A 21,304-nucleotide genomic window follows, 5' to 3' on the forward strand; every position below is an offset into this window, starting at 1 on the left:
TTATTATACTCCATAGTTCATTAAAAAGCCCCTGAAGAATGAACATTAACTGAAATTTCTTAGCAATACAATGGTTGGTGATGATTTATATCATGTCTTTATTAGCCTGTTAAATTTGAGGGAGAAAAAAAAACTATTATAGATAGATTACATGTTTGATTCCAGAGCAGAGAATTATTTTAACATGAGATGTTAAGAAAGTAAGAATGGAATTGTTTATCATCCAATTATAATGACAGTAAAGCATTAAAATTAGAAATATCTTCAATCCATAGTAACTACAAAAGCAAACAGAACCCATTAATAAAAGATATTAAAGTTTTCTTCTGGTTAAATACAAACAGCAACAAACATGTTTTGAGCCAAAAGAGATGGTAGGGAATATATTTCCAAAATACATTTATTTATCTCCAAGAATATTTTAAATATGAGATTATATCCAATTCAGTACTTAATTTAAATCATTAAAATTATAAAACAAATCAATACGTGCCACCTTTTCAGCCTCTCTAGTTCCACAGTTTTGTAATCATTTTTATAAGCATCAATTTGCCATTACTATCCAATATTCCTATTGTTTCTAAGACGAGATGGAATTATGCTCTACAAATATTCCAAATGACAATGTGGTGATCTTGCACACTCTATTTCTATGTAAATCAAAATGCAATATAAGCACATCTTATTAACAAGTAAAAATAAGAAAATATTCCAAAATAAGCCCAAAATCTCTTTGTTAATAAGAATTATAGTAACCTATAGAAATATCCAGTGGTTAAGAGCTTGGCTGCTAACCAAAAGATCAGCAGTTCGAATCTACCAGGCGCTCCTTGGAAACCCTATGGGACAGTTCTACTCTGTCCTATAGGGCTATTGTTGGAATCGACTCGACGGCACTGGGCGGGTGGGGATGAGTCAGAATTCACTCCACAGCAATGGATTTGGTTCTGGGCTTACTAAGGTTTTAGATAGAAGAGCCAATGTTACCAAAATAATATATTATATATGGTTGTAAGGTGAGTAGCTTTTAAAAAATACTGCTTCAGTTCAACAGATAAATGTGCTGTAGATGTAGCTTATTGCCTAGAAAAAGTGAAGTATCTGTTAATTCACATAAGCAATGAATTTTTAATTCAAAAGTCGATACTGGTATCCCCCACTTTTGAATGTTCGCTTTATGCCAGTTCACTTTTATGAAGCATCTACATTAGTACCTGTCTTCTCTAAAAGGCAAAAAAAGGCAAAATCTGGAAACAGTGTGCAGCATCTATTTTGCTTTGAGTTGCTAAAGAGGCAGCATGCACACCAGCAGCTAGCGTGGCACTGCCAAGCTCCTTCCTGGGGAACTACACCCAGCTTCTGAGCATCAAGCCTCCATAGCTTTGAACTGTGTCTGTGAGCATGTGTGCTTTATCTTGATTTATTTTGTGCATCTGTTAGCAAGATGTGTCCTATGGTATCAGAAAAGCCCGAGAGCTCATAAGGGTATTATGCTTAGTGTCAAACAATGCAATTATGGGTTCAATCATGGTAAACTTTATATAACCCACCATAGGCTGTGTATTTATCACAATTCCTGCTTTTCCTATATGTTAGTGTTATTTAGGTTTTATGTGTTGTTTAGTATGATTTGGTAGGTTAATTTTTGGGTCTGGGAAGGCTCATAAAATTTTCCCATATAAATTAATGGTACTTGCTTTTTCACTTTACATCATTTTGGCTTATGAAAGGTTTCATTGGAACACTCTACTTTCAGATAGTGGGGGAAGCCTGTAATCCTGAGTTGGACATGCATTTGTGTAGAATGCATGCAATGCAAAAATAAATGAATAACACAAAATTAACTTTTAAACTCCACATCTTCTCCAAGTTAAATAAAACAATTCAAGATCTGCTACCTTAGATAACTTACTTTAGACATTCTACTCTGTCCTACAGGGTCACTATGAGTCGGAATTGAGTCAACAGCAATGGGTTTGGTTTTAGGTTTTTACTTCCGACATAAATTTTGACTTATAACAGTTCATTTAAAATGAACTAAGAAATCATATAACTGTAAGGGTAGTTATGATGAAAGTTATGAATAAAATATTTTTCCTAAATTTTTATATATATAATTTTAACCCTGTAGGATTTTGTGGGCTTAAGGGCTTCCAAATTCACCGTCATCACAGCCTTTAACCTTGCCTCAAGAACTCTGTAGACCTAAGCCAAACTGTTCTTAAACTGTAAGAGAATCAAACGGGTTCAGTTCAATATGAAAATCAACTCTTTGATGTGGCTTTTCATGAGGCCTTAGCAATCAGTGGATTCAGCCATAGCAAATAAGACATCACTTTGTAGCATTTTTATACATAAAATAACTCCTTTCTTTTTCTTTTTTCCTTTCTCAATAGGCCGCTTTGGCTTTGTGTTGGCTGCCATTGAGAGTTGAGAGGGGATGAATACTATTTCTTACCTTCTAAGGTAGCTTTGTCAGTAGTTACCCTATTTCTCATGTGTATGTCTGACTTCTCCATGACTATGTTTCCTCAGCTATGAAACACACTTTAGCCTATGTTATAAAAATCCTTCTAGCACTGGCTTTTTTCCCTCTACTCACCTTCATAGAGAAGCTTCTCAAAAGAGTTAAAAAAAAAAAAAAAAAAAAAAATGGGATCTGTACCTCCTAGTCTCATACAAAATCCTCAGCCCATTCTTATCTAATTTTTCTGGCAACCACTTTACCAAAACCATTTGAGGTAAGGCCATTTCCATCTCTTTTGGTTCAGTTCACTTGGCATCTCAGGAGCATCTGACTCTATTTACATCTTTTCTTCTTGATAAATGACCAACAAACTCCTAAGACACCAAAAAACCTCTTGTGTTTTTTCAGTCTTAGTCTCACTGGGTTGCTGTGATGTGATTTCCTCTTTCTGTATAATGTTACAGCTCCTTGGAACTCAGTTCTTAACCCTCTACTCTTCAATCATTCAAGAATTACTTCTTGAGTATCCATCCTGTGCCAGTCACCCTTCTCCGTGTGGAGGAAACAGATATGATCAAGACAGACACTAACTGCTTTTCAGGGAGCTAAACATCTCTATCTGGCTGGTTCTATTCTCATCCATGCTTCAAATACCACTCATCTGATAAGGTTGACAATCGCACAATGTATTTCTCTAAGCCATGGCTCTCTTTTCATCTCCACATCATTTAACTATTGGACACTATAAATTTAATAAATATCTAATGTTTGATCCTCATTCTCCAAATTCTGCTTCCCCTACAAGATTTATCACCTTGGGAAATAACACCAAAAATGCCCCAGTTGCCCAGGCAAGAAACTTAGAAGTCATCATTATCTATCAAACCTATTGAACTTTCCAGGCAATCTTAGTGTATAAAAAAAAATTGCTACTATATATTTGGAATGTATTAAGTCTTCTCTTTTTCTACTGATATAACATTTCTTCAAATTTTCCTGATACCCCATCTCTTACTCCGTATCAACAAGGTGATATGTCAAAAATGCCTAGCTATTCACAGAACTCCCCTACTCAAAACAATGTTTTTTAGGATCTCTTAAAATTACCAGCAAGGCTTCTATAAAACTTTGGATTGTCCAGGTCCCAGCTCCCTTTCTAGCATTATGTCCAGTTATTATACTCATTGGTGCTCTCCATCCCAGCCGTCGTTTCTCTAGTTCCTAAGCAGATCAAGTTCTTTCTTGTCTCAGAGACTTGCTCTGTATAGCACCCTCACCCTAATGTCTCATTACTGTAAGTTTCTTTCAAAAGGCCACTTTGTCAGGGAAACCTTCCCTAAATCTAACCCTACCACTGTTAAGTCTCTGTGTCTTACCCTTTTGGGACATCTTCCTGTACCAGCACGCATATCTATGCGTTGTAATAATAAATGGTAAATATAAATCTTGTTTAACGTCTGTTTCCCCTACTAGGTCGTGAGGTCTTTAAGAGCAGGGGCAAGTTCAATACTTTTCACAGATGAAACTTCTGTACTCATCTGAGTGTCTGTCACATGGCAGGACACAAGATATATCTATGGAAGGAAGTAATGAGTGGACCTTCACATTACAGAGCAGGAAGAAACTAGATTTAAACCAAAAACCCACTCCCATCCAGTCAATTATTATTCATAGTGACACTACAGGACAGAGGAGAACTGCTCCATTGAGTTTCCAAGGCTGTAAAGCTTTATGGAAGCAGAATGTCACATCTTTCTTCTGTGGAACGGCTGGTGGGCTTCACCTGCCGACCTTTCGGCCAGCACATGAGCACTTAACCACTTCACCACCATGGCTCTTTAAAGTAAATTTAGAGATGATGAAATAAATAGAAAGAGAAGTTAAGTGACAAGAGCAGAGCTGGAAATAGAAACTGGAATCCTGTCCATTTCCCTGCTAGGTCTTGCCCACAGCCGACTCTCAGAAATTAAAACAAGAAAAAGAAAAATGTTTTTAGAGTAAATGCATCACACATGTCTTGGCTATTATTGTGCCTTTATTCTTATCTTTTTTATCTCATATTTTATTTTTACCTATTGTTAGTTTTTATTATCAACAATTGCTTACAAAAATAGCAGGGACTCTGATTACAGCATTAAGTAACCTGCTAATTTTTTTTTTTTTTAATTTCGTGTTTTATCTGTAAATGCTCAAATGTTGCCTTATGCTTCATAACATATTCATTTTCGTATTAACAAAATACATGATTTCCTCCAAATATTTGAACTCAAAGATTTAGGAGGATGGAGTACACTGTTTCAGATTTACCCCTTTTAGCAATTCTCAGTTTGAGAATTTCTAACATGTTCCTTGTATCTGCATAGAATATAATTACTACATGCATAACATGTTATAACTGCAGAGTTATCTAATGATGTTTCAAGCTCACAGGGGCCATGTATTCAATAGCAGATTCAACCTGTCTGCTCTTTTTGGAGCATCATCTTTTGAGAGCATTAGGTTTGTCACATGACTTAAGTAGCTCTGACATCGAACAGATCATTTAACCTCTTAAAATCATATCTGTAAAATGAGAATAATAACCATCTCTTGTCTAACACATAGATGTAAGAACAAAATGAGATAATGAATGTAGAAATACTTGGTAATTAAAAAATGCCATTACAATATAAATTATCCATACTATTTCTAAAAGCTCCCAACTTCCTAATTTTAAATTATAATTGATAGCATATAGCTAATATAGGCAACACAAACCCTAATATTAACTATTTTTAAATCTTAGAACCAAAGACAGTATATTTTTAAATCAAAGGACTAAGCCTATAAAGCTACTTTGAATTTTTAACAACTGATACACGATATAACAAAATGATAATAATGAGATTAATATCAATTTGCAATTACAAGATGGTTAACTGGCATGACTGACCTGCTGACCTGACATAATTTATTTCTTCTCTAGACTCAAAAATAGTATGTACCAATACTGAAATTCTATTATAATAAGACACAGACTGCATTCTATGAATTAATATGCTATACATGGAAATCATGGTGGTGTAGTGGTTAAGTGCTACAGCTGCTAACCAAACGGTAGGCCGTTCAAATCCGCCAGGTGCTCCTTGGAAACTCTATGGGGCAGTTCTACTCTGTCCTGTAGGGTCACCATGAGTCGGAATCGACTTGACGGCACTGGGTTTGGTTTTTGGTATATATATATATATATATATATATATGCACACAAGATTTTCAGTTAATATTAAAGAATGGTACTTAAAGAAAAATTAATACGACAACTGGTTAACAGGGTTAAATATGATTTAGAACCAGGATAAATTTTTGCATCTTTACCTCTACGGTGTTTCTCTGAAAACACATTCAATGTTCTGTCTGTGGACTTTGATAGTATTACTAACATGTGAGGATGTAAGCACTGTTACCTAACAAAGGTGGAATCCACCAAACGCAGAAGCACATTAGCGTGTGTGATGACTGCCACCTGAGAGTATCCTGCTGTCAGTCAGGATGTCAGCCTCCTGGAAACTCCAGAGATAGCTCTCTTTGTGGAGCTGCATTTGTGGCTGCTTTCGCTTCCCTGTATGCTTGGTTTCATCTATCCAAAAATCAACTTGCTTGGTTAGGCATGGATGAGCTCGTCATTATCTTTGTTCACATCTTCCCAGAAGTGGAGCACCAGTCCCTTATATGATTGGCAGAGTTGCCTTCTTTGCAGAAGTTTCTTCTGGTATCAAAAGAAACTCCCCACGTCGATGTTCATCAGTCACTCCTACCTCCCATCCTTTCCCTCAGTTCATCCTTTCTCTACCTCCCCTGCCACAAAAGCTGTCAAAGTGTATTTTGCAAACTAAGCAACATACCATGAGATGGATTGAGAGACCTTGAATATAATATGTCATAATACTCGTGGTTAGAATAAAAAATATACATTGCCGTCTGTAATATTTTTTTTTTCAATATTAAGAAAAAATCCATAAGAGTTATAAAAAGAGATGATGTCATAGTTATTTTCAGCCTTATAAAGCACATTGCAAACAGGTTTGCTTACCTTTAATAATGTTGGGCTTTGGTGGCATGCTGAACTCATAGACTGTCGGTTCAGAATATCCCAATCTATTGGCAGCTGTAATTTGCACTTCATACCCCATTGTCCACTGTAGGTGCTCCAAAATAATGTGATCTTTATTTCCCTGCACTTTTTTCTCTAGCCACTGGTCTTCCTTATCTTTCTGTAAAGACATCAAACTATATTTAAAAAATATCCACACACTAAAGCTCTGATTTTTAAAAAATCCAATTTATCTTGGAATGGAACAAGTGTTTTATTAATATATTTAAAAAAGTAGTTTTTTTATGCAGAGGGATAAAAGAAGTTGCTATGTAAATGAAGTCACTATTCTTTCTGGCATAATTCCATAATAAATGGTAATGTTCATACTGGCTAATGAGTAATGATTTTATAATTAATTCTTGATGGTTTAGCAGTTGGTAATTCACCTCCATTAAGTTTCTAGATTTTTTTTCCTATCTTACATCTACTAGTTTGGTTTTTGGTCCCTTTGCTGATTATTAATAGTTATGTGAAGAGGCCATGCTATGCGGAGCCCTGCTGGTGCAGCGGTTAAGATCCTGGCCACTAACCAAAAGGGCAGCAGTTCGAATCCACCAGCTGCTACTTGGAAACCCAATGGGGCAGTTCTACTCTGTCCTATAGGGTCACTAAGAGTTAGAATTGACTCGACAGCATCAGGTCAGGTTTACGTGAAAAGGCAAGATTGAACATATGTAGGAAAAAAGTATCTTTATTAAAGTAATTGCCAGAAATTATTGTTAAAGACTCCTGAAGTTCAAAAAAAAAAAGATAATGTGTCTTGCAAATAAAGTCTGGATATTATTTATACTGGTATTTGTTTTAGTACTACGATGTTTTACAACCCATAAAAAACATACAAGTGATACTTGTTACCTGTTAAACAGGTCAATAGCATAGGAAAATAAAAGCTTGTTATGTATCCTCACACATTCTACATTTCTATTTGACTCTTTACTAAAATAAATGGCTTGACCATTAATTTTTTTGAATAAACCTTTATTTGAAAAAAAAAGGTTGTGTTTACTAAAATTAACACAGAAAAATAGATGTAGTGTGATGAACTCAACTACCTAAAACAATGTAATTATCCAGCTGTGCCATATGATTACCAAGTAAACACGTGTAAATTTCGTAACTGCTCTACCTCCTTTCCTTCCTCTCTGTAACAGACATGATGGTAGAAGGTGCCTCCTGGCTTCCATGAGAAAGCAATGAAGAAAACAGTATATTTCTTTTCCCAGAGCCTGAGGCATCTTAATCACTTAACAATGTCAGCTATTATTAGGAGATAATTATTTCCTTAATAAATATGTGGAGATAAAACAATAATTACTCTAGAATCATTTATCTAATAATCGGTCATTGTGATTCCAGATCATACTTCCTAAAGATATATAACCTATTGCTGTTGAGTAGATTCCTACTCATAGTGACCCCATAGAGTTTCCAAGGAGCAGCTCATGGATTCAAACTGCTCACCTTTCGGTTAGCAGCCGAATGCTTAACCACTGTGCCACCCGGGCTCCTCCTAGAGGTACAGCTACAAATAAACTTAGCTTGGCTACGCTCAAGATAGATGGATGGTTGGATGGGCGGGTGGGTGGGTGGGTGGGAGGATGGGTGGATGGGTGGATGGTTGGATGGATGGATGGATAAGATAGAAACAAGGTAGTCTTATTTTTTTTTAAACTTAGAGCTCAACCCAGTATAATTTATGTTGAGCCAAAATTGTATGTTTCTTTGACTATAAAGAATAATATTTTTAGAGGCCTGGGCAATAATTGAGGGCTTACTTTCTGAAATCATATTGCAGAATTTAAATCCATGATCACATTAAGTAGATGGAATTATAAATATGAACTTTCCTTCAGAAATGACAGGAATATATTATGGTTTTGATATCACACTATTTTCCTATTTTAGTTTTTTTTTCCCTGTGCCATAGAACTTTTCTTACAAAATAGATCAGTATGACTGTTTTATTTAATTTAAAACTGAAAATATTAGCACCTCTAATGATGCCATGGATTTTGGACAAACACTTAAAGTTCTATAAACAGGAGACATTTGCCTTGCTTTCTGAACATACAAACTGATGTATTTTTTAGATTGCCCTCTAGCCCAGTACTATTTAAGGTGTTATGAGGTGTAGCGGAAGGGTCATGGGAAAACTGAGGACTGTTTGGGCAACAAGGACTGTAACCTGTTTGAGACACTAAATGACTAGCAAAGTTAGGAAACAATACTAGGTGTGCTATGGCAATGCCATAGACAGTTGATCCAAACAGTCACTGCTTCCCTAACATATTCTTTATTAGTCACTCATTTATCCAGTATTCATTCAGCCCTTGCTGGGTGCTGTGGCTATTCTAGAAACCGTAAACACAGCAGTGAAGAAGATAGACGAAACTCTCATCTTGGAGTTTAAAGACTAGCTCAGAAGAAAAACACAAGTTCTTTGAAGAACCAGTGTGCCATGGAACATGTAACAAGGAGCCCTAATAGAGTCCAGGAGCCAAAAATACCTCCTTTGAGAAGTGCTGTTATCCTCACCGGAAATACTCTAATAAACTCCAGTGCCATATTTTGTCTCTTTAATTTGTTATAACTCAATTAATAAAACAGTATGATTCAGAGGTATTTAGACAAAAAAACAAAAATGAAAAACAAAACCACAGTGACTTAGAACCTCAGAAAAATGCACAACCACTGGGAGATACAAAAACAGATGCTGTAGACTCATTGTTTCAACCAAATTTTAAAATACTGCATTAGTGTTGATGCAAAAAATAGTAACAATAGTGATAATGGTAAGGCTTAAGGAAATCTCACTCTAAAAGAAAATTTTAGGTTATATATGACATACACACATACACATACAATAAAATAAAATAGCATATAATATTTATGTTATATATTATGTGTACACACACACAGAAAGGAGAAGCTGGGAGAAGCAGAGAGACTTAAGAATTAGATAAGTACAAGGACAAAAGGCAACGGAGGTCTTGTGCTCCTGTGGTCCCCCCCGTGGCCCCAGATATCCAGTATATTCTATGGAACTCCGAAGTGTTTCGTTTGAGTTGCTATTTTTGTAGAAATTTGTGAATGAGTCGAGTTTTGCTTTGGTCCTGATTGGAGATATTAATGCCAGAACCAATGATTAAGCCAACAGCTGAGTTCTGGGTTATCGGAGGGTGAAATTTAGTCTCCTGAGAGATAAATAGACTCCATACCCTTGAGGTAATCTTCTAAAAATACTATTTCTGGAGAACGAGCTTTCATAAGTATTGGGCATTTGAGGTGAAAGTTCCTGACAATCACAAGACATGCAGACAATCTCTTCGGCATTAGTGATCATTTCACTCTTACTAGTTAGAACTCAGCCTAATAAACTAAAACTTCCTTTATCGTTTTATGTAGTTGAACTGATGGCATAAAGAAACAAGGCTAATTATAATATTTTCTCCAGAAATCAGTTTTATATTCCCCTCAAAAAAAAAACTTTTTTTTTTTTTTTCTCAACATTAGACAAGGAGGCTTTTTAATCCCCTAATTGCTATTCCTTGAGGGAATAGGGGAAAAAAAAAAAATAAAGTGGGTGTTACCAAATTTTTCCCTTAGGCATCAAAATCTCAATTATGCATTTACAGAGTGCCTCATTTACAAAATTTAACTTCCTAGGGAACGATTGAAGATAATCTAGTTGCAAAGTGCTCCCCTAGGTAACTTAATGAGATGATTTGCTGAATAGGGTTATTATTAATAAGCCAATTAAATGTTGAAGGGCAGCTACTGAGGTGGGAAAAAAAAAAAAAAGGCCTTTGTGCTTTGGTATAGTTTCTCTTACGCAATCTTTTTTGTCAGAAAATAGATAGCAAGGCCACTTGACAATTAAGAGCCCTCATTAATAGTGTTTCTAAAATCCTAATATCAGCATATTGAGGAGTATTTGCTATTATCTGTATAGGGTGGAGAGTGGAGGGAAAGTGAAGAAGTTTGGTTTTCTTATTTCTAGAGGGCTCCTCAACTGCTCTTATTCTTGCTAAGAAGTCCATTGCATGTTCTAGGTGTCCTGGAACGCACAGACAACGGTGTGTGGAAACTATAATAGGAGAGGACAGTAGCATAAGCAAGCTTGTACTGATGAGATGAATGTTGAGGCTCTTCTGACTCCATGTTCTCTGATTTAAGATTCTCTGTCCCATGTGAGGAAGTTCCTGGTTCCTGAAGTTCCTGACAGCAGAGTCTAGTTAGGCACTACTTGTAGGATCTTAGAGAAGGCACCAGACTTCTCTAAAGCTCAGTTTTCTACTCTGAACATAAGAGAGGGTATTTAGCATCCTGGATATATATAAGAAAAGAAAAAAAAAATAAAAGTATTTCACTGAGATTTGGCAAGATGCAAAGTTTGGAGGTTTTTAGCAGAGTATCAGGTTCTATTCTCTTTCTCTTATCCTAACTGATTCAAATTGCTTTTGCTCCATGTCGTTCAGCTGGCTAAACTTTTGTAAACTCTGCCCTATAGAATCTGTTCCTGATCTCCATCACACACACAAACACACACACATACACATTTCTTTAGGGAGAAAAAAAAGTACTCATATATTTTTTACTCATCACCTCCTGTGTTCTCATACCCATTAAAACTTGCAGTGCAAGGTCCTACTCCTCTTATTCATTATTTCACATGTTATTAATCTATTTATAGGACTTTTTATCATAGCGAAACGTGAGCTAATTTATTTATTAATTGCTTCATTGATGCATTTGTTCACTCTGACAATGAGTAGTCTATACTATACTATTAATACAAAGATGAACACTCTTTAATATCCATAGCCACTCACTGTTTGAAAATATTTCACAACTTTAATAACTTTAGATTTCAATCTAAACGCCTAGATATAATCAACTAGGAATTAGGTTCTGTCAACAACCACAACTTAATCTTACTTATTGATTATTTTAATACCCTTTTCAAAATTAGCTTTTTTCTTATAGCCATTGAGATATTATACAATCTCCCAGGCTCCAAATAACTTACGAAGGACAATTAAGACTTAGAGGCCTGTGCAATAAGCACCTTACTAGTCTCTAAAATACTTTCCTCACAATTCATTTAAAAATAGGTACCTTTTAAAAAAAATTTTTTTTTGCTAGCTCAGGAGGATTATGTGTGAACATTAAAGAGATAGTTATGATCCCATAGCTAGCACCAAATTAGATGGAAAATAGCAAAAAACTCATGGAAGCATGTAAAAAAAAACTATTAAATTATACAGAGCTATATTGACACAAGTACTAAAAAAAAAAAAAGTTTTAAGGTATAAAATATTCTATATTCAGAATAACTTCTTGCATTTTCCATACACCATAGGAGATTAATATGCTTGTCTTTATTCTCCAAATATTGTTTAATCTTGCTGACTTCTTGTGAGAGAAGTTACTTTTCATGAAGTGTCCATGTAAAAAAAAAGACAACTAATTCTCCTTTTATTGCTCTAGTCCTATTCTAATAAATTCTGTCTTCTTAATGGGTGAATGAATTAAGTCAAGTGCTGTAGCTCAGGATAACACAGGATACTGTGTGCTTCCTGGTTCATAATCTATATTCTCTCTATATTATGATACAACTAGTCGTCTTCTTTTTCCAGTGAAACCCAGGTTTAAATGCTTAGATTCGGTGTCTGCTAGAAATTAACGAGGAATATATTACCCTAATTTTGTTGTTCTTAGAATATAAAACACATAGTCCTGTGCACAGGGGAACTGAAACACGGGGCAGAAGATGCAATCAAGTGACAATCATAAGAGTGTTCCTGTTATAGACTGAATTGTGTCCCCCACAAATATGTGTTGTAAATAATAACTCAATATCTGTGTTTATAATTCCATTTGGGATTGGGTTTTCTTTGTTACGGTAATGAGACAGTATTAGTGTAAGGTATGCCCTGCATGAATCTCTTTTGAGGTATAAAAGGAGCAGACTACGGAAGGAAGCAAAGAAACTGACATGGAGGAAGAGAGATGCCAAGCCACATGAAGATCACCCAGGAGCAGAAGCTCAAGAGACAAGGGCTTTCCTCCAGAGCCCACAGAGACAGACCACGTTCCCCTAGAGCGAGCACCCTCAATTCAGACTTCAAGACTCCTAAACTGTGAGAAAATAAATTTCTGTTTGTTGAAGCCACCCATTTGTGGGCTTGTGGTATTTCTGTTATAGCAGCACTAGACAACTAAGACAGTTTATTTTCTAGATTCCCCTATTTTTTTTTTCATTTAAAAAAAAAAAACTCATTGTACAGTAAACTCTGACTCATAGTGGCCCTATAGGACAGAGTAGAACGGCTTCATAGCGTTTACAAGGAGAAGCTGGTGGATTCGAACTGCCAACCTTTTGGCGACCAGCTGTGGCTCTTAACCGCTGTGCCACTAGGCTTTTTCATAGAGGTTACCAGTTAAAAAATGTATTGCATGTATCTAACTTAGCTTTCAAGTTACTTAATTGCACTTTATTCCACTGTGAAATTCATGCAGTTTGAAAATTAATAGAAGTGGTTTAGAATCATACAAAAAGAACAGATGGTTGAGAACTTTTTTGAAATAGTTAATATTTTAATACAAGTGCAGAAAATCATGGCAAATGGTGCTATAAATATTTAGCTACCGAATCTTTTTGAATATGCAAGCTTGCTAATGTAAAACATAATCTCTTGAGAATTAAAATGTAGAGAAAAATATTCCATTCTGAGATGGGCTATTGTTTGGCTACAATAATATAACTTTTTCTTGAATCATGGAATCTCTAATTGGACCTGCAGTGCATGATGTTAGGAAGACAGTGGAGGTAGAGAAGTGGGCAGAAAAACAAGGATGTGTAGAAGATTTTAATAAGTTCCCTAGATGGCATAAATGGTTTGCACGTCACTGCTAACCTAAAGGTTGGTGGTTCAAACCCACACTGCAGTACTGCAAAAGATAAATCTGGCAATCTCTTTCCCTTAAGATTACCACCAAGAAAGCCCTATGGAGCAGTTCCACTGTGTAACACATGGGCCCACCATGAGTCAGAACTGACTAGACAGGAACTAACAACAGAGTATCTTAGTGCACTGAAGTGGAAGGCACGCCATTAACTGGTATGGTGAGACAGAAAAGGGCTGACTGAGATGGCTGCATTTGGACGCACAGGAGCTGGAGTGTGTTCAGGGGAGACAGGAAATTAGCTGAAGGGTTGATATAATCTCTACAGGCAGATTCTTATTCAGCCCTTACTGCTGTAAAACTATGTTTATACAGTCTTACATTCTGATACCCACCTTGACCAAGTTACCCAAATTCTCTAAGGTTCAGTTAGCCCCCCAAAATGTAAGAAATCATCACTTTCTGTATGATTAATTAATTAAAAAAAAAAAAGTTTTCAAGAAAGAGCAATGCCTTCGTTCTTAATATTCCTGTAAAATACAAATGAGGAGTTACTTTTACAAATATGGTGTCTTGCTATGTTGTTGGGTGCTGTTGACTTGATTTCGACTCATAGCCACCCCAGGGGACAGAGCAGAACAGCCCCCATAGGGTTTTCTAGGCTTAAATCTTTACAGAAGCAGATTGCCAAGACTTTTCTCCCATGGAGCGGCTGGTGGGTTGGAACTGCTAACCTTTCAGTAAGCAGCCAAGCATTTAGTCATTTTGCCACCAGAGGTCCTTGCCATAGCAAAAAAAACCAAGGCCAGTGCTGTTGAGCTGATTCTGACTCATGGCGACCCTATATAGATGCCTGAAATTCCACTATCAAATCTGTTTCCTGTTAAAATGCTAGTACTTCTGAGAAAAGTAACATAGTAATTGATTATCAGTCAGTTGTAGCTACCTGTCAATCTGTGCAACTAATAGTTTCCATTTTGATATTTAAAAGCATGTCTTCCAGTACTTTTTGAAGTCAGGGTTGGCTGGAAATTAGAAAAAATCTGGGGTTATGGGAAGACAAGGATGAGAGGGAATTGAGAAGGAACTAAGAAGTTTTTTTATTGTGAGGAAAAACATAGTTACTGGGTAAATAGGAGACACCTTTAAGGTACTTCTAACATTTAGTTAAAAGGATAATAAAATGAAAGATGGAGATTTACTGAAGATAAAATTTGCGACTCAATTTTTATCTATTTTTATCTAAGACTGAGCCTATCTTTTGGACAGTATCATATTAGCCACGTGCAAAGGTAAATTTTTTTTTGATGACCATTATATAAATTTACATCTATCAAATTTTACTATTTGATAGATCTTATTACTAGTCTTATTATGCTTACCACTTTACCAGTTGCAGTGAAGCTGATATTGGCTTCTGACGACTCCATGTTTATCAGAGGAGAACTGTGCTCCACAGGGTTTTCAATCGGTAATTTTTTGTAACTAGATGTCCCTGCCTTTCTGCCTGGAGTCTCTGTGTAGACTGGAACCTCCAACCTTTCAGTTCTCAGCCAAACTCATTCACCTTCCAGAGACTGCTTTCTGATTACTAGTAAATAATATTTGGCCATTGAGTTTTCTTTATGAACTGTTGACCTTTGGTAATTTCTTGATAAGTTTTTGTCTATTTGTTGTTGATTGTTAGCTTTTATATATCGTGTTTTTCAGTCTTAATTATTTGCATCTGTATGTATTTCACAAAAAAAGTTCTTAAAAAAAATTAATTCTAATCTGCATTAAAAATAAAAATAAAGGGGCGGGGCCAAGATAGCTGACTAGGTAGAAGCTACCTTGGATCCCTTTTGCAACAAAGACTCGGAAAAACAAGTGAATTGATCACATACATGACAATCTACAAAACCTGACCATCAAACACAGATCTAAAGAGTTGACCTGAGTGACAGAGACTGAGAAGGAACAACTACGGGGAAGCAGCGACTGTTTTTGGAGCCTGGAGCTATCATCCCAGTCAGGAAACCTTGGCGCCGGGCTTTGGACTGGGTGCAGGGCAGCTGAGCAGGGCATCCTGTGAGGGTGCAAACACGGGACACAGCCCTACCCCCCTGAACTGACCTCGGGGGAAGCCCAGCCAGTGCACGCAGGCAGTGCAGCGACCTGGCTGACAGGAGGAGAAGTCACTGGGAGGCAGCGACTGGTTTTAGAGCCGGGAGTGCAGCGTCCCAGCCGGGGAACCTTGGCACTGGGCTTTAGGCTGGGAGTGGAAGAACTAATTGCGGTTTCTGAGACAGCGCAAGCATGGGACGCAGGCCTGACCCTCGGGGCAATCTCTACCCAGCCAGTGCACACAGTCGACGCGCCCCCCTTGGGAATCTCAGATAAAAGTCATCCCAAGCAAGATAAGTAACTTCGTCTATATTCCGGGGTGCTACTCTCTCCTATTTATCTGAACCCTCCCCTCCCCTTCCCAGGCGGCTTCATTAACATTGGAATTTCCTGAGCCAGAAAGTGAACTGCCCTGCGATTTTTTTTCTTTTTTTTTTTTTTTTTGGTCTTTTCCTAACCCATTCTCCTGGCCTGAGAGAAGAAGCTACAAAAAACCCAGGGACCAAAAATCCTTTCCTAATTGGACTAAAAACACAGAACCAGCTCCAGCCAAGCATATGTGATCCACAGTCTTGGGCTTTCATCCTTACAGGGAACAAGGTGGCTATTATAAAGCAAAGGCATTTCTGATAGGGATCTGACTGTAATTGTTTTAGCAGATTACTGGAAAGACAAGTTTCCCAGGTCTGATATCTCTGCGTATTCAACAGAGTCCTCACCGACCCACAACAGGGAACTGAGGGCTGAAGCTCCCCCCAGACCACCTAGCCTCCTGCCTTAGGAGTCTAAGGAGGGTGACACCTACCAATCTGTAGAGGTACTTGCATTGGGGGCCTAACGTACAGCTGCAGAGCCCACCCACCAAAGTGCTTTAGGAATACAGACACACCTACCTCACTGGCACTTGAGGGAAGCCTGTCACCATCCTGCCCCCCCGGCGTATGACCCCCTGCTACTACTAGAATCTGATGCACACAACTATCACCACTACTTCTCTAGGTGGATAGGTGACAGTCTGCACCACACACTTGATGGCCTAAAATCAGATTCTACTCAAGAATAGTGAATGGACTCTTAGGCTTATATATCTGGTAACAGCCCAAACAAGCTGGTAATAGGACATAAGTGAGTCAAGGGCTACAACAATCAAGACAGCGCAATCTAGTAGCCCATCTACGTATATTGAAAGAAAACAAAACAAGGTAAGACTCAGTGAGCAAATATAGAATAAATCACTACAATATCTTAGTGATGGCTTGGAGACAGCAGTCGATATCAAACCATATAATGAAGCAGATCATGATTGCTTCTACAACTCCCCAAACTAAAGAATCAAAATCTTTCCTAAATGAAGATACAAACCTGGAATTGCCAGATGCAGAATATAAAAAACGAATCTACAGAATGCTTCAAGACATCAGGGATGACCTCCAAAATGAAATAAGGCAATCTACAGAAAAAGCCAAGGCACACACTGATAAAGCAGTTGAAGAGCTCAAAAAGATTATTCAAGAACATAGTGAAAAAATTAATAAGTTGCAAGAATCCATAGAGAGACAGCATTCAGAAATCCAAAAGATTAACAATAAAATTACAGAATTAGACAACCCAAGAGGAAGTCAGAGGAGCAGACTCGAGCAATTAGAATGCGGAATGGGAGATCTGGAGGACCAGGGAATTGACACCAATATAGCTGAAAAAAAATCAAATAAAAGAATTAAAAAAAATGAAGAAACCCTAAGAATCATGTGGGACTCTATCAAGAAGAATAACTTGCGTGTGATTGGAGTTCTAGAACAGGCAGGGATAACAGAACATCATGACATCATGAAAGATGAAAGGATATCTACCCAAGATGCTCATCGAACCCCATTTAAGATTGATCCAAAAAGAAAATCACCAAGACATATTATCATCACACTTGCCAAAACCAAAGATAAAGAAAAAATTTTAAAAGCAGCCAGGGAGAAAAGAAAGGTCTCCTACAAAGAAGAATCAGTAAGAATAAGTTCAGACTACTCAGCAGAAACCATGCAGTCAAGAAGGCAATGGGATGACATATATAGAGCACTGAAGGAGAAAAACTGCCAGCCAAGGATCATATATCCAGCAAAACTCTCTCAAAAATATGAAGGCAAAATTAAAACATTTACAGACAAACACAAGCTTAGAGAATTTGCAAAAACCAAACCAAAGCTCCAAGAAATACTAAAGGAAACTGTATGGTCAGAAAACCAATAATATCAGATACCAGCACAACACAAGGTCACAGAACAGAACATCCTGATATCAACTCAAATAGGGAAATCACAAAAACAAATTAAGATTAATTTTAAAAAGAAAAAAATGCTCAAAATAGGGAATCATTGAAGTCAATATGTAAAAGATCACAATAATCAAAAAGAGGGACTAAATACAGGTGACACAGAACTGCCATATGGAGAGGGATACAAGGCGATATAGGACAATACAAGTTAGGTTTTTACTTAGAAAAATAGGGGTAAATATTAAGGTAACCACAAAGAGGTATAACAACTCCGTAACTCAAAATAAAAACCAAGAAAAACTAACGACTCAGCAAACATAAAGTCACATACTATGAAAACGAGGAACACACAATTTACAGAGAAAAACATCTCAGCACAAAAAAGTAAGTGGAAAAATGAATTTGTCAACAACACACATAAAAAGGCATCAAAATGACAGCACTAAACACATACTTATCTATAATTACGCTGAATGTAAATGGACTAAATGCACCAATAAAGAGACAGAGAGTCTCAGACTGGATAAAGAAACATGATCCGTCTATATGGTGCCTACAAGAGACACACCTTACACTTAGAGACACAAATAAACTAAAACTCAAAGGATGGAAAAAAATATATCAAGCAAACAATAAGCAAAAAAGAGCAGAAGTAGCAATATTAATTTCTGACAAAATACACTTTAAAGTTAAATCCACCACAAAGGATAAAGAAGGACACTACATAATGATTAAAGGGATAATTGACCAGGAAGATATAACCATATTAAATATTTATGCACCCAATGACAGGGCTGCAAGATACATAAAACAAACTTTAACAGAACTGAAAAGTGAGATGCACACCTTCACAATTATAGTAGGAGACTTCAACGCACCACTTGGAGAAGGACAGGACATCCAGTAAGAAGCTCAACAGAGACAGGGAAGACCTAATTGCTACAATCAACCACCTTGACCTCATTGACTTATACAGAACACTCCACCCAAATGCTGCAAAGTATACTTTTTTTTCTAGCATACATGGAACATTCTCCAGAATAGACCACATATTAGGTAATAAAACAAACCTCTGCAGAATCCAAAACATCGAAATACTACAAAGCATCTTCTCAGACCATAAGGCCATAAAAGTGGAAATCAATAACAGAAAAATTAGGGAAAAGAAATCAAATACTTGGAAACTGAACAATACCCTGCTGAAAAAACACTGCGTTATAAAAGACATTAAGGAGGGAATAAAGAAATTCATAGAATGCATCGAGAATGAAAATACTTCCTATCAAAACCTCTGGGACACAGCAAAAGCAGTGCTCAGAGGTCAATTTATATTGATAAATGCACACATACAAAGAGAAGAAAGAGCCAAAATCAGAGAACTGTCCCTACAACTTGAACAAATAGAAAGTGAGCAACAAAAGAATCCATCAGGCACCAGAAGAAAACAAATAATAAAAATTAGAGCTGAACTTTTTTTTTTTTTTTTTTAAACAATTGAAAGAATTAAAAAAGCCAAAAGCTGGTTCTTTGAAAAAATTAACAAAATTGATAAACCATTGGCCAGACTGACTAAAGAAATACAGGAAAGGAGACAAATAACTCAAATAAGAAACGAGATGGGCCACATCACAACAGACCCAACTGAAATTAAAAGAATCATATCAGATTATTATGAAAAATTGTATTCTAACAAATTTGCAAACCTAGAAGAAATGGATGAATTCCTGGAAAAACACTACCTACCTAAACTAACACAATCAGAAGTAGAACAACTAAATAGACCCATAACAAAATAAGAGATTGAAACGGTAACCAAAAAACTCCCTACAAAAAAAAGCCCTGGCCCGGATGGCTTTACTGCAGAGTTCTACCAAACGTTCAGAGAAGAGTTAACACCACTACTACTAAAGGTATTTCAAAGCATAGAAAGTGACGGAATACTGCCTAACTCATTCTATGAAGCCACCATCTCCCTGATACCCAAACCAGGTAAAGACATCACAAAAAAAGAAAATTACAGACCTATATCCCTCATGAACATAGATGTAAAAAAATCCTCAACAAAATTCTAGCCAATAGAATTCAACAACATATCAAAAAAAGAATCCACCATGACCAAGTGGGATTTATACCAGGTATGCAAGGCTGGTTTAATACTAGAAAAACCATTAATGTAATCCAACATATAAATAAAACAAAAGACAAAAACCACATGATCTTATCAATTGATGCAGAAAAGGCATTTGACAAAGTCCAACACCCATTCATGATAAAAACTCTCAGCAAAATAGGAATTGAAGGAAAATTCTTCAACATAATAAAGGGCATCTATACAAAGCCAACAGCCAACATCATTCTAAATGGAGAGAGCCTGAAAGCATTTCCCTTGAGAACAGGAACCAGACAAGGATGCCCTTTATCACCACTCTTATTCAACATTGTGCTAGAGGTCCTAGCCAGAGCAATTAGGCTAGACAAAGAAATAAAGGGCATTTGGATTGGCAAGGAGGAAGTAAAATTATCTCTATTTGCAGATGACATGATCTTATACACAGAAAACCCTAAGGAATCCTCCAGAAAACTACTGAAACTAATAGAAGAGTTTGGCAGAGTCTCAGGTTATAAGATAAACATACAAAAATCACTTGGATTCCTCTATGTCAACGCACTTCACTAAAGAAGATACTCAGGTGGCTTACAGATACATGAGAAAATGCTCTCGATCGTTAGCCATTAAAAGCCATTAAAGAAATGCAAATTAAAACTACGATGAGATTCCATCTCACTCCAACAAGGCTGGCATTAATCCAAAAAACACAGAATAATAAATGTTGGAGAGGCTGCACAGAGATTGGAACTCTTATACACTGCTGGTGGGAATGTAAAATGGTACAACCACTTTGGAAATCTATCTGGCGTTTTCTTAAAAAGTTAGAAATAGAACTACCATACAACCCAGAAATCCCACTCCTCGGTATATACCCTAGAGTAATAGCAGCCTTCACACAAACAGATATATGCACACCCATGTTTATTGCAGCTTTGTTTACAATAGCAAAAAGCTGGAAGCAACCAAGGTGTCCGTCAACGGATGAATGGTTAAATAAATTGTGGTATATTCACACAATGGAATACTATGCATCGATAGAGAACAGTGATGAATCTGTGAAACATTTCATAACATGGAGGAACCTGGAAGGCATTATGCTGAGTGAAATTAGTCAGAGGCAAAAGGACAAATATTGTATAAGACCACTATGATAAGATCTTGAGAAATAGTATAAACTGAGAAGAACACATTCTTTTGTGGTTACGAGGCGGGGAGGGAGGGAGGGTGGTAGAGGGTTATTTACTGTTTAGTTAGTAGATAAGAACTACTTTAGGTGAAGGGAAGGACAATACTCAATACACGGAAGGTCAGCTC

General features: G+C 36.8%; 1 protein-coding gene across 2 annotated transcripts in view; it reads right to left on the bottom strand.

The window, feature by feature from the left end:
* The window catches only part of NCAM2 (neural cell adhesion molecule 2), a 553,783-nt gene that overhangs the window by 50,162 nt on the left and 482,317 nt on the right, over positions 1-21,304 (bottom strand). For both annotated transcript variants that reach the window (XM_049857852.1, XM_049857854.1), the window contains exon 15: positions 6,537-6,717. In XM_049857852.1, coding sequence (XP_049713809.1) covers positions 6,537-6,717 — 181 coding nt within the window. The remainder of the gene's footprint in view (positions 1-6,536; positions 6,718-21,304) is intronic.

Source organism: Elephas maximus, chromosome 18 (assembly GCF_024166365.1).
Source record: "Elephas maximus indicus isolate mEleMax1 chromosome 18, mEleMax1 primary haplotype, whole genome shotgun sequence".
Lineage (NCBI taxonomy): Eukaryota > Metazoa > Chordata > Mammalia > Proboscidea > Elephantidae > Elephas > Elephas maximus.